The sequence below is a fragment of the Aethalodelphis obliquidens genome, unplaced genomic scaffold, assembly GCF_003676395.1.
Source record: "Aethalodelphis obliquidens isolate GAN/ISIS:26980383/991018 unplaced genomic scaffold, ASM367639v1 scaffold7, whole genome shotgun sequence".
Lineage (NCBI taxonomy): Eukaryota > Metazoa > Chordata > Mammalia > Artiodactyla > Delphinidae > Aethalodelphis > Aethalodelphis obliquidens.
The window spans coordinates 32,895,174-32,908,644 of record NW_020837951.1 but is presented as its reverse complement, the minus strand read 5'-3'; the positions used below and the strand labels follow the sequence as shown (position 1 = coordinate 32,908,644).

At 43.6% G+C, this 13,471-nt stretch overlaps 1 protein-coding gene across 2 annotated transcripts in view; it reads right to left on the bottom strand.

The window, feature by feature from the left end:
- Positions 1-13,471, bottom strand: part of ANKS6 (ankyrin repeat and sterile alpha motif domain containing 6) — a 53,920-nt gene that overhangs the window by 19,649 nt on the left and 20,800 nt on the right. For both annotated transcript variants that reach the window (XM_027105391.1, XM_027105393.1), the window contains exons 9-11: positions 10,999-11,202; positions 9,771-9,924; positions 7,524-7,693 (exon numbers count right to left, since the gene is read on the bottom strand). In XM_027105391.1, coding sequence (XP_026961192.1) covers positions 7,524-7,693; positions 9,771-9,924; positions 10,999-11,202 — 528 coding nt within the window. The remainder of the gene's footprint in view (positions 1-7,523; positions 7,694-9,770; positions 9,925-10,998; positions 11,203-13,471) is intronic.

Genomic DNA, 13,471 nt, shown 5'->3' with positions numbered 1-13,471 from the left:
GAAATTAACACTGGGACAGTATCAGCTAAACTACAGACGGTACTCAAATATCACTGGTTGTTACACTGATTCTTATTCTGGTCCACTGATTCTTATTCTGGTCATACTGCATTGACTTGTTAGGTCTCCTTAGTCTCCTCCAATCTGTGAAAACTCCTTGGTCTTGCCTTGTCTTTCATGACCTCGACACTTTTGAAGAGTCCTAGTCAGGTATTTGTAGACAGTCCCTCAATTTGGGTGTGTCTTATTTTTTCATAATTAGATTTACTTATGGATTTTGAGGTTGATGACCACTGAGATGATGTGCTATTCTCAGTGCATCACACCAGGAGATACAAAGTATCAGTACCTTATCACTGATGCTAGCCTTGATGACTTAGTTAAGGTGGTATCTGTCAGGTTTCTCCATTGTGAAGTTACTATTTTTCCCTTTATAACCAATAAATATTTGGGGAGACATTTTGAGCTAAATATTTTGTTTTTTCTTAAAAGTTTTGCCTGCTAATTTTAACATTCTTTGGTGCATCTTCTCTGGAGCAATTACTACTGTGATGTTCTAATGGTGTTTTGCTATTTCCCTTATTCCTTCCACATTTATTACTTGGAATTCTTCTGTACAGAAGACTTGTTCCTTCTCCCCCGATTTATTTATTCAGTTATTTATTCGTATCAGCATGGGCTTGTGGATATTTATTCTCTGGGTTATAATCCAATACTACTGTTATGCCCTGGTCCCTTTTATTGGAGGGTGCTATTTAGAAATCAAAATCTGGACAGTAGGTTGCTCATGGCTACTGGGATATCACTGCTTCTAGGTCCTCTCAGTGAACAGAGCAAGGAAATATATGAAGTCTACTAACCCATGCATACACACATAGCTCTACAATAAGTATATTCCTATGTCTATCAATCTGTGTATATATGTATATTTATGCATACATTCATACTGATTCATACTGACACCTCTGACTCCAATCCAATACTCACAGGATTAGTTCTAGCATTTCCCCTTTGACTCAATCTCTGACAGTTAAAAACTGGGCTCATTATCTATAATATATTTACTTATTTGTTCAACCCTAGTATATATATAAAGTGTATATGTACACAAAAGGTATATATATGTAAAGTAGCTTCACAACTGCTACACCATAACGCCTGCAAGAAAAAAAAAAACCTCAGATGAATTGGGAGATTGGAATTAACATATATACACTACTATGTATAAAATAGATAACTAATGAGAACCTGCTGTATAGCACAGGGAACTCTACTTCACTTTGCTGTACAGTAGAAACTAACACAACATTGTAAAACAACTATACCCCAATCAAAAAAAAAATCAACTAGAGTACAATGCTTTTGTACAGTTCTTTTTGTCTTTACTTTACTCTCACAATATCCATTTACATGTTTTCTCCCACCTCCTACAGTGCAGTTATGTCATTCACTTGTAATACAACTACATCTGTTGTCATAGTCTGCGTACATCCTTAGGTCCTGGTTGATTTTTTTAAAATCTGCATACAGTAAAAATAACTGTTGTGTACAATTCTACAGGTATTGATAAATACGTAGAGTTGTGTATTCCACCAACAGAGTACCATATGGAACAGTTCCATCATCCCCCATATTCCCTTGTGCTGTTTCTTTCTAGTCAACCCCTCCCCCCATCCCAACCCATGGAAATAACTGATCTGTTTTCCATCCTTATAGTTTTGCCTTTTGTATACTGTCATATAAATGGAATCAAACAATATGTACACTTTTTTGTCTGATGCAGCATGATGCCTCTAAGTTTCATTTAAATTACTGCATGTGTCAGTAGTGTGTTCTTTTACATTGCTGAGTAGTATTCAATTGCATGGATATTACCACAGTTAGTTTACCTGTTCACCTGTTATGAGATGTTTCTAGTTTGGGGTATTTATGAAAAAACTGCTGTAAACATTTGCAAACTGATTTTTGTATAAACAGAAGTTTAAAAAAATTCATTTGGGTAAATATCTAGGAGTGAGAGAGCCAGGTCACATGCTATATGTATGTTTAGTTTTATAAGAAACTGACAAACTTTTTCAAGGCAGCTGTATCATTTTTGCATTCCCACCAGCAATGAATGGGAATTCCAGTAGCTCCACATTCTCACAGCACTTGTAACTTAATTTTTTTTAAAATTTTAGGCAGTCTAATAATAGGTGTAGAGTGCTGTCTCATTGTGGTTTTAAGTAGCATTCCCTAAATAATGATGTTGAACATCTTTTCATATGTTTACGTGCCATCTGCATATTTTCTTTCATGATACTTTTCAGATACTTTGCCCATTTTTAAATTTATTGGTTGTTTTCTCATTGTTGAGTTTTGAGAGTTCTTTATTCTGGATACAAGACCTTTATCAGATACATGATTCGCAAATATATTGTCTAGTCTGTGGCTTGTCTTTTCATTCTCTTAATGCTGTCTCTTACAGACAAAAGATATGAATTTTCATAAAGTCGAATTTAACATTTTCCTCTTTTATGGATCATGCTTTTGGTACTATATCTTAAACTTACTTGCCAAATCCAAAGTCACACAGACTTTCCCCTAGAAATTTTATAGTTTTTCATTTTGTATTTCAGTCTATGATCCATTTTGAGTTAATCTCTGAATTAGCTGTGAGAAATATGTGAAGGTTCATTTTCCTGCATATTTAATTGTTCCAGCACTATTTGTTGAAAAGACTACCCTTTCTTTGTGGAATTGCCTTTGCACCTTTGTAAAAAAAAAAAAAAATTCAGTTGATTATTCTTTGGCCTCTCTATTCTGTTCCATTGACCTGTGTGTCTGTCCTTCCCTAATACTGTACTGTAGTTTTATAGTAAGTCTTGAAACTAGGTATTATGATTCTCTTTTTCATAATTCTTTTGCCTATTATAGTTTATTTGCATCTAAATATAAATTTAAGAATCACTTTCTAGATCTCTACAAAAAGAGCTAGCTGGGATTTTAATTGGGATTACATTGAATCTATAGATCAAATTACAAAAAAATGGATATCTATTTATTTAAGCTTATTTGATTTATCAGTGTCTTGTGGTTTTCAACTTACAGACTCTGCGTATACTTTATTAGATTTATACTTAAGTATTTCATTCTCATAATACATTTTCATATAATTTTATTTTCATATAATACATTTCAAATGTATTGTAAATGATATTTTAAGTTTCATATTTTAAAAGTCTAACTGTTCTAATTCTAATTGTTCATTGCTAGTGTGTAAAAACACAATTGGGACTTTTGTATATTGACCTCGTATCCTGAGACCCTGCTGAACTCACTTCTTAGTCCTAGGAGCTTTTGTGTAGATTTTTTTGAGTTTTCTAAGCAGACATCATATCATCTAAAAATAGAGATAGTTTTCTTTCTTCCTTTACAATCTGTGTACCTTTTATTTGTTTCTTACCTTATTACACTAGCTATAGTTTTTGGTACAAAGTTGAGAGACAACATCCTTATTCCTGATCTTAGGCGGAAAGCACTCAGTCTTTCACCATTAAGTATGATGCTAAGTACAGGTATCTTACATGAGGTCCAGGAATTTCTTTTCAATTCTTAATTTGCCAAAAGTTGTGATTGTGAATGGAGTTTGAATTTTGCCAAGTGCTTTTTCTGCATTTTATTCTTTAGTCTGTTAATATGGTGAATTACTCTGACAAAGTGTTCTTTTTTGGGTATTTATCCTATTTAGTGTTCTCTTAACTTCCTGGACCTATGGTTTGGCATCTGTCATTAATTTGGGCAGAAATTCTTGGTCATTAAAAAATACGTATATATTCCTCTGCACCACCATTCTCTCTTTCTTCAGGGGTTCCAATTACTTGTATGTGAGAGTATTTGATATTATCTCACAGCTCTTGGGTGCTCTGCTTTTTTTCTTTTGCTTTACCTTCTTTTTTACTTTGTGTTTCAGTTTGGGTAATTTCTATTGCCCTATCTTCAGGTTCACTGATTCTTTCCTTGGCTGTGTCAGGTCTACTGAGGAGCCCATCAGAGGCATTTCTAATCTCTGTTACAGGTTTTCTATTTCTAGCATTTCAATTTGATTCTTTCTTATAGTTTCCATTTCTCTGCTGAAATTGTTGCTCATAGGATCTTGCATGCTGTTCAAATTTTCCACTAGAGCCTTTAACATATTAATTGTAGTTCTTTTAAATTTCCTGTCACATAATTCCAACACCTGTTTCACATCTACATCAGATTCTGATGACTGCCTTACTTCTTGGGAGTGTGGTGTTTCTTGCCTTTTTGTACGTCTTATAATTTATGCTAAAAATTGGACATCTCATTTAGAATAGTAGAGACCAGGACAAATATTTTCCTGCCTGGAAATGGGTACACCTTTCCTTCTGCTAGGCCTTTAATGCTCCTTCGAGCTAACTACAACCCAGAGTGGAAAAAGAAGTCCCTTTCTTACGTTTTAAAAGACTTTGTAAATAAGCTGCCTATATTATTAAGGAATTCTTCCTCTGCTTTTTCTATAAGGACAGACATTCCATAATAAAGCTTCTGGTTAAGCAGAAGGTAATTGGTATATCCCTAAGAAACAGATCTATCCCAGCCAAGAGCAAAGAAACACAATACTCTAGGCCTTGTGTGCAGCATTATTCGGGAGGGAGCAGATAAATATAAACTTTGGGATGCTCTGAAATATTTGAACCATTCCTCTCATGCGCAGTGTGGCAGATTGATCATGTAATGGCATCATCTCCACCCCTCCCTGGATCAATACCCTTTGCTATGTAACTCTGTGTGGTCTCCTGCACAGAGGGTGTGATGACTTAGTTACTTGATTGGTTTTCAACTTATGCCTTTGACTAGTGCCATTAGAACATACCCAAGCTTGCTGTGGGCATACATGGCCCTGTTTTTTTGGTCACCCCAGGCAAAAGCCAAACATCTAAGTGATCCCCTCAGACCAGAAGAACTGCTTAACTAAGTCAAGACTAAACTGCCCAGCCACAGATCTGCAAGCAAAAGAAATGCCTTCTGTTCTAAACCACTGTGCTTTCGGGTGGGAACAGAAAGCTGATATTCCCAGTGGGCCTTTGGGCTTCCTGAGATCTGGGAAGTGTTGAAGCATACTCTGATCCCATTCCCCCCAATTCTGGGTCTCCTAAGGCACACTTCATGTGAGAAGCCATGCCTTACAAATATCCCGCCATCGCAGTGGTGCTTGTTTTAAGCAAAGTACAAAACCCAGATTTAGGAGGCTCATATGTTGAATACTAATTTCTAATTCTTCCTAACGCAGTCTTTGAAAAGCACTTCATGTCTCCATTTTGCTGCTGGAGCCTTTGACAGAAAGCCCACTCCTGTGTCCTTTGGTTTAGGGCAGTGGTTTCCAAGAACTTGGGCTGGGCTGGCTGCAACACTCTCTGGGGAGAAAAACAGATTCCCCTAACCCTACCCTAAGAGTTTCATTCAGTTATGCTGTGTGGGACCCAGTAATCTGAATTTTTAAATAGCTCCCCAGGATTACAGTATATTCTTATGTTAAGAATATCAGGTGATCATTAAACTGAATTGTTTCCCCAGTCTTCTGTTTCCTGAATGCATCTTTAGACACAATTTCCTTTCATCAGAACACACTTGTATATAGATTAAATGATAGGTGCATCCAAGTGAGGTAGTAGTTAATATAATTTATAACTTAGATGCCTACCTATTTCCAACACCAATTAAAGGAAGCTAACAATATATAACACATCTAATAAGACCATCAAAATAGAAACAGAAAATTTTAGACAACAGAGAAGAGGAAAACTATATCAAAATTCTAGAGTAGCAGATTTACCTTAATGAGTAGCTGAGTCTCCTAGCAGCAAAGGCAAAAAGTGAAATATGCTAATTATAGAATTCTTACTATCTGATGAAATAAAATGTATCGAAGTATCTGATGAAATAAAATGTATTGAAGTATCAGTAGAGACATTTTTTCCGTAGAGCTGAATTCTAAAAGGAACTTAATTACATAAATCCTATTACACAAGTAATTTTGAACATAATAGAAAATATGCTAATGTATAGAGAGAAATTTTTTCTGGAGTTATATTGTAAAGAAACTAATTATACAGGTCCAACTGAGTAAGGGACTTTGAATAACAAAAAGAGTTGTATAACCAACAGTGGTTGGGCAGACAATAAAGACTATTTCTCATACATCCATTAAGACATCAATCTCTGGAGGCACTTCTGGGCAAAGGTCCAAGGGTGAGGCCTTCAGACGATCTAACTTTTCTCAGGGAAAAAGCTTAAGACATCTAGAAAATAAGATGAAGAGTGCGGTTGTGCCTGGACTTGGGGTCCTCTCAGAGGAGGAAATGGGCTATACTGCCCCACTGCAGGGGCACCTGGAGAGCCATCTGGTAAAGGAGCCAGTTCATGCTCATGACTAGGTACCCACACTCTGGGGGCTCACTCCATTAATCAGCCCCGGAGGAGGGACTCAGGAGGTGGAGGGGGAAGATTCTGAAGACACTGGAAGACCTCCCCTCCCAGAGGCATGTGGGGTTTTCCACGCATTGCAAATCCCACAGTTTGCTACCACCGTGGTGACTGCTCTGGGGCTGCACTAATGGAGGAAAGGTGCCAGAGCAGGGAGGTGAGGCCCTGGCTCTGTCCTGCCCACAAACCTCCCTTTAGTTCCTTTCCTACACCACACTCTCATCTCCGGCGCTCTGCACGTGCCGTCCCCTCACCCTGGGACAGTCTCCCCCTCGCCCCACCCTTGCCCCTTTCATCTGGCACTTCATCCTTCAGAGCCCTGTCTAGATGTCACTGACGCCCTCAAGCCTCGGCAGAAACCGAGCCGTGCCCCACAGCATCCTCCCCTCTCCACAACAGACCCTACCACACCAGTGTGAGACAGCTGTGTCTGCAGTGACACCCTGAGAACGGTCACCAAAGCCCTGGTTCACTGCTGGATCCTCACTGCTGGAAGTGCCAGGCACAGAGCAGATGCTCCGAAGATGTGGACAGTGGATGCATAAGGAAGGAGTACAAATACTACTGCTACGACTGTCAACAGTAAGGGCTGACACTTATACAGGCATACCAGGTACCAGCCCCATTCTAAATGCTGAAGTGTGAGGCTGTGATTAGAACCCAGGCAGTTGCTCCTGAACCCACACTCTGAACCCTTTTGCTCTAAATCAGTGAACAAAAACACGTGCCGTGTGAGGCTGCATGACCAGTACAGGGCTGGAGAACTTAGTGCTCACCCCGGCATCGCATCGCACCTCAGCACCCCTCCCACCTGGAGGTATCCTGGAGATCGGGCGAGAGGTGAACACACGTGTGCAGGAGACCAAGGGCACAGGGTATGATCTCGGCAGCCACCCTTCTCAGAAAGCCCAGGTGCGGCCAGATGGGAGGTTTAGTCCTATCCCACGACGGTGGCACCGCCTGTGCTCCCCAGGCGTGGACCATGCTAGAACAGGACCTGTGAGCGTCAGAGGAGCAGACGGAAACAGAACAAGCACCTTGCCACCAGGAACACTGCCGCCTGCAGAGGAGACCAGGAGCTCAGACGGGCTGGAGCCAGGCGCTGGCCCAACAGGACTTGACCGATGGCTGGGCTTCTGCTCAGATAATCCGGCTGCTTTTTTCCTCTGGGCAGCGATCTGGGACAGAACACTGTCTATGCTGCCACCTGAGGAAACAGGAATAGGAATGACTGCCTGGGTCCAGAGCACTGCAGTGCGGGCGGTGGACATCAGGTGCCGATCTGGCTGAGCCAGAACCCCGTTTCCCAGACCCCCGCCCCTGGCTCTGGGTCAGGGCTAACCACAGGAGGACTGTGCATGACAACTGGCAGGTGGACGGCCATCAAGGCTCCAGTTTGTCCTCGCTTTCCCCCGAGCCACGGCCAGTTCAGTCAGCTGCCAGCGGGCACAGACAGCACGCCCTGCCCTGGGTTCCCCCAGCAGCCCCGCTGCAGTGCCTGCCAGCAGCTCCACATGCTGCCACGCCAGGGCTCCTCTGCCATCATCCAGCCCCCGCTTCTGGATCTCTACGCCCCCAGCTACTCCCAGAGTTGAGTCAATAACTTTCTCACTCCATAATACTCAAGGGGTTAGCTTCCCTGACTGAATCCTGACTGCCAAGTTCTCTCTCCCTGTTTCCCCAAACCTACCAGCAACCTTGAATTATTAGGAAGGAAAAGGGGAAAGTGATAATATCCAGAGCGCGGGAGGGCACTGGAGGGAGAACACTGATATCTGACACTTATAGAGCACTTACTAGGTCTGGAGGGCAAAGTGTAAAGCTTCAAAGACAGGCACACCCACTGCCCCCGCCACCCTGATTCAAAGGCACTTACATTAAGCAAATCGCTAAGCAAGCAGGCAAGCGCAGAGCTATGGAGCCATTACTTAGAGTGGGATCTCCAAGAGCAAAAATCGAGAACAGCCTGAATGGTTGAACACCATTCAACAAGAGGGAACTGGTGAATTAAAACTGACACCTCATATGAGTGGAAGGCTGTCTGGTTATTTAAAAGATGCTGTAGCTACACGTGTACTGGCATAAAGAGGTGTTTACAACATGGTAATGGGTACAAAGAGGAAAAAGGTTACAGAGCAGACTACACTGGGAAGTCAGCCTGCTTGCGTGCAGGTCCTGGCTCTACTACTTCGCAGCTGTGTGGTCCTGGGCGAGTTATTTAACTCCCCTGAGCCCCAGTTCCCTCCTCTGTAAAGTGGACAGGACACCTCACAGGTTGTTGGAGGACTGAAGGAGATAATCTATTTAAAGGGCACTGTGCCTGGCACACACTAAGTGCTTAATAAATTATTATTATGCTTTCAAAAATATGCATTAAAGTACTTTGCGAAGATATACACCAAAATGTTAACAATGATCCCTAGTGGGTGAGATTATACTTTTCTTTTCTTTATCTGGTTTTCAAGCTTTTCCATAAGAAGCATGCATTCCTTATGTAATGGCATAAAGCAGGGTGCCTTCCTGCAAAGCTGGCTTTGGTTAATCCTGGATCCCCTCGGGGAGGACCAGAAAATATCCTGTAACCAGCCTCATTACCTATTCCCATACTCTGGTGTTTTGCTTGGTTTTTTATAGTATTTATTATCATCAGATTTTTAAAAAATTATCTGTTTATACCAGAATACAACTTCTTACAGAACTGACTTTGAATTTTTTATTGCTAAATGCTCTATCGCCTAGACATTGCCTTGCATCTAATAAGTGGTCAACAATATTTGCTGAAAGAATATGGTAAACAAATGTAATGATGTGAAAAGAATTAAAATTAAAGAAAAAGAAAGTATGCCAATAAGCCCCAAATAACTGTGGGGCAATTTGCTTTGAGTCTTAATTGTCTCTGGGCAAATCTGCTGTGTGTCTCTGGGCAAATCTGTCACCCACTCTGAGCTTCAGTTTCCTCATCTGTTCATTGAAGGGTCAGGATGAGAAGATATCTAAGGTTTAATCTTCAAGGATTTTAAATACCGCAAAAACACCATGTATTTCTCTTAGTTTCTTGTAAAATTTTCCAAGAAAATAAAGCATTATAGACTATTTCTTCCCCTCCCCTGCCCTAAGAAAATGCATAGAAGAAACTATGAATTGTGAATTCACTGAAAAATCCTTTAGGCACATCAACGAGAAAGACAGGTTGTATGCAGTGGTCTCTAGGACTGTCCCCAGTTCACACCCTCAACCCCAAGGGATCTTCCCACCTCCCCGGAGTGGCCTGCCTGGGTACCCACCTGAGCGGTTGTGTAGCTCCCCACCGTGCCTGCTCATGCCTCCTACCCCACTGGAGCCACCAGAAGAATGAGGTGAGTGGTTGAAGTTTCCAGAATTGGCAGGAGAGGCTGGGCTTCTGGAGAGAGATGGAAATTTAACTGGCCTGACGGGAGTCTGCAAGAACAAGGTGGATATCACAGTTAGGGTTTGCTGTTCGTTCCTTCCGATGCACAGATCACAGTGGTGAGGGACCTGGAGTTCAGCTGGCCCACCCCAGCCGGTGCCTGCATCCACTGGCATGTCCTTGCCCACCGGTGCTCATCCTGCTAGGAGTCCCCCAAGGGATGGCAGTTCACATCTATCTGCTGACAACTTGACCGACCATTAACTCAGGCTGAGCACCTGTGACATCGTTTCCTACAGGTCACCCACCTGCTCCCATGTGGTGGACTAATGTAAACCCACTCTGTCCATTTTTGAGTACCTCCAGCCACCAGGCCCTTGGTCTCCAACTAGTGATTTGGTATTACGACAGTCCAGGGAGGCAGCAGCAAGCAATGGGGGTCAGACAGAGACGGGGGCCCTGAGGTTCTCCAATCGGTCGACACAAAGCGGCAGGGTCAGGTCCTAAATCCCTGTCCTCAGTTTGCCCATTTACTGAACCTACATTATTTACAGTCTACACATATGGAGATCAGCTCCCACAACGGGACGGACTACCTTAGTATATCACAGAGACACACCGAGGGCCACCAAGTCAGAAACCACTGTGGTCAAAAGGAGACAAGTCACACTTTCTGGCTGCAAGAAAACACTAGTAGCACACATAGTTGCCTCCCAGCATTGAGCTTTGTCCTGGACCTGCGCAATGTCGTATGGAACTTAATTAGAGGCCAAGAACCTGATTTCTGGTCCCAGCATCCCCGCCCCAACTTGGCTGGGTGACCTTCAGCAACTGACTTCCCTTCTCTGGGCTGTTTCCTCATCTACTAAAGGGAAGGGTGGATTAGATCAGGTCTTCAACCTGTGTTCCAGGGAGAGGGGCTCCCATCTTCACTCCATTCACTCTAACATTTTAATCTGCTTACATATTAAGTTCTTTGGTAGGGTTTCATTAGACAAAAGAATATCACTCATTTAAAAGAAAATAAAAAGCTTCAGCCCCCCTGGATTAGTGGGTCTCAGGTCCCTTCTGCCTGCAATGTCAGTGAGTGGTGACGTGTAAAGCATGTCAGCTGGACAACTTACGGTGTCTGTGCTCCCGCCGCCCACAGGTTGCCCCCTGCTGGCTCTCTGGGGCCGCACAGTCTTCATGGGGTCTGCCTTCCCGTTGTGACATGTCCGGGACCGATCGGAGCTCCACAGCTCAAAGCTGGAAGGGGGTAAGAAAGGGGGGATGACTGCCTTCAGCTTGTCGCTTGGGAGTCTGGTGAAGGGGGCTCCATTCCGAAGCTGAAAAAGACAGGCTGTGGGTTAGGCAAGCACCAAGAGGGCTCCCGGCTCTGCGAGGAAGGCTCCAGGTTTCCCCTGCTTCTCAGAGAACGGCAGCACTACCTACCCCTCCACCCAAGCCAGAAACCCACATGATGTCCTCAGCTCTCTTCCCAGCAACCAAGTGATTCCCACAGCTGCTCTGCTCCAACTCCCAGGTTCTCTTGCATCTGTCCACAGCAGAAACACACAACAGGGGCGGGGAGTATGGAGAGTCGTGGGGTAGCCAAGAGGTGATACGTGTGCTGTGATGGGGCAGCACAGGGGAGGGGCCACCTCTCCCTGCAGGTAGAGAGGGCATCTTGTGGGTGGGGGGGCACTTGAGCTGAGCCCAAAGGACAACAGAGAGGTTTGGGGAAAGGGCACTGCAGACCGAGGGAAGAGAATGTGGAAAGGCCTGGAGGCAAGAGGAGCAAGACCAGTGCACAGAATTGCAAGGACACTGGTGTGACCAGAGCTGGGGGTTTCAGGAGGAGGGGATGAGGGTACTGGAAGGCCCAGGCTGGCTATCTGTGAACCCAGCCAACCCTCCCATCCCCCATCCCACCACTTCCTTCCTACTCCAGCCACACCTCCCACTGCTGACATTTTTAACTGCAATTTAAGTTTTGAAAATGTGATTTGGGGTCAGTATAAAATCCACACAATGATGACTGGCGGATTGTCAAGGAAAAGCTTTCACACAGTCCAAGCTAACTTTAATTAAGAAAAGACAGTGAACTTGGTGCCAGATGGTGCTTTGCAGGGAAGGGCATACCACAGCTAAACCTGCCTCGGGAGCCAGGCAGGTGGGCATCTCCGCAAGGATGGCTGCAAACGCCCACTCAGCAGAGCACCGTGGCCATCCTCCATCTGCCACGGGGCAGGCAGGCGCACTGGTGCCCTCTAGAGGGCATGAGGAGGTGGGACAGGAGAGCAACAAGATGGGAGGGTGGGCATCCTGGGTTCCCACCCTGGCTCTATCCTGCTTTTCTGAGAGTCTGTGAATAAGGGCTGTCCCCTCTGGACCTCGACAACCTCATCTGCCTAAGGGTATTCATCAGAGCTGTTAAAACAATGAAAAACTAGGAACCCTAAAGTCCAGCAGGTCAGTCTTAGATAAAGAGATGAGGGCACAGTCCCATGATGGAATGTTCATCCTGCAGCCATTGGGTGTGATGGGACCAAAGAGTGTTTCTGACACAGAAAAGATGGTCATGACAAACTGTTAATACACCAGGTTCAGCACAATATGGGGAGGATAACAGTGCCTGACCTGGCATGGTTGTTGGGGATATTAAGTGAGTGAATATATGTAAAGTGCTGCAAATACTTAATAAGCATTTGGCTGGTACATACTTAGTGCTGTGTTAAGTATTTGTTTATTATATATAACACGATATCATATTCACAGATGTGAAAAAATGATTAGGGAAAATACTCAAAAGATATATGCCACAAAATGTCAATCATGATTATATCTAGATGTATGATCAAGGGCAATTTTATTTTTCTTTATACTTTACTGCATCTTCCAAAATTTCAATAACAGCATTTCTGTCTTCATACTGAAAGTAATTATTGCTATTTAATAACATTATCAAATGTTGGGCGGTACAAGTCCCACAGTCAGTGTGCAGACACCAATTTACGCCTATTACACAGCAGGGCAGAGCGGGCAGATCCTGGTCAGGGCTCCGCAGGTCCTGGGGCAGCTTAGTCTTTTGGGGGCTCCTCTGCTCCCTTCTTCTCTCCAATACTGCCCTCTCCTGGCCAGCCTCCAGATTAAGGCCTCAGAGCTAAAGGGACTTGAGCCCAACTCCAACCAGGAGACTCTCACTTCAGAGAAGAGAAATGAAGCCCACAGAAGTGAGGTAACATGTCCAACGTCACACAGTAGATAAATGAGAACTCATTCTGGGCCAGCCACTATGTTAAGAACTTCCTGGGGATGATCTCATTGAAAAACCACAACCATGAGAGATCATCCCCTAAGTTAGAGAAGGCTAGCTATCACCTAATGTCCATCCTCGATATCTTCCTCAGCAGACACACCTGATACTTAGATGGGCACACGACCACTCGGAACAAAGACTTCATTTCCCAGCCTCCTGTGCAGTGTGAATGGGCCATGTGACTAAATTCTGGCCCATTTAATGTAAGCAAAAGTGATGTGTGAGTTTCCAGGAAACTTCTTTAATTTTTTGCAGTACGTGGGCCTCTCACTGTCGTGGCCCCCCCCCCCCCCCCC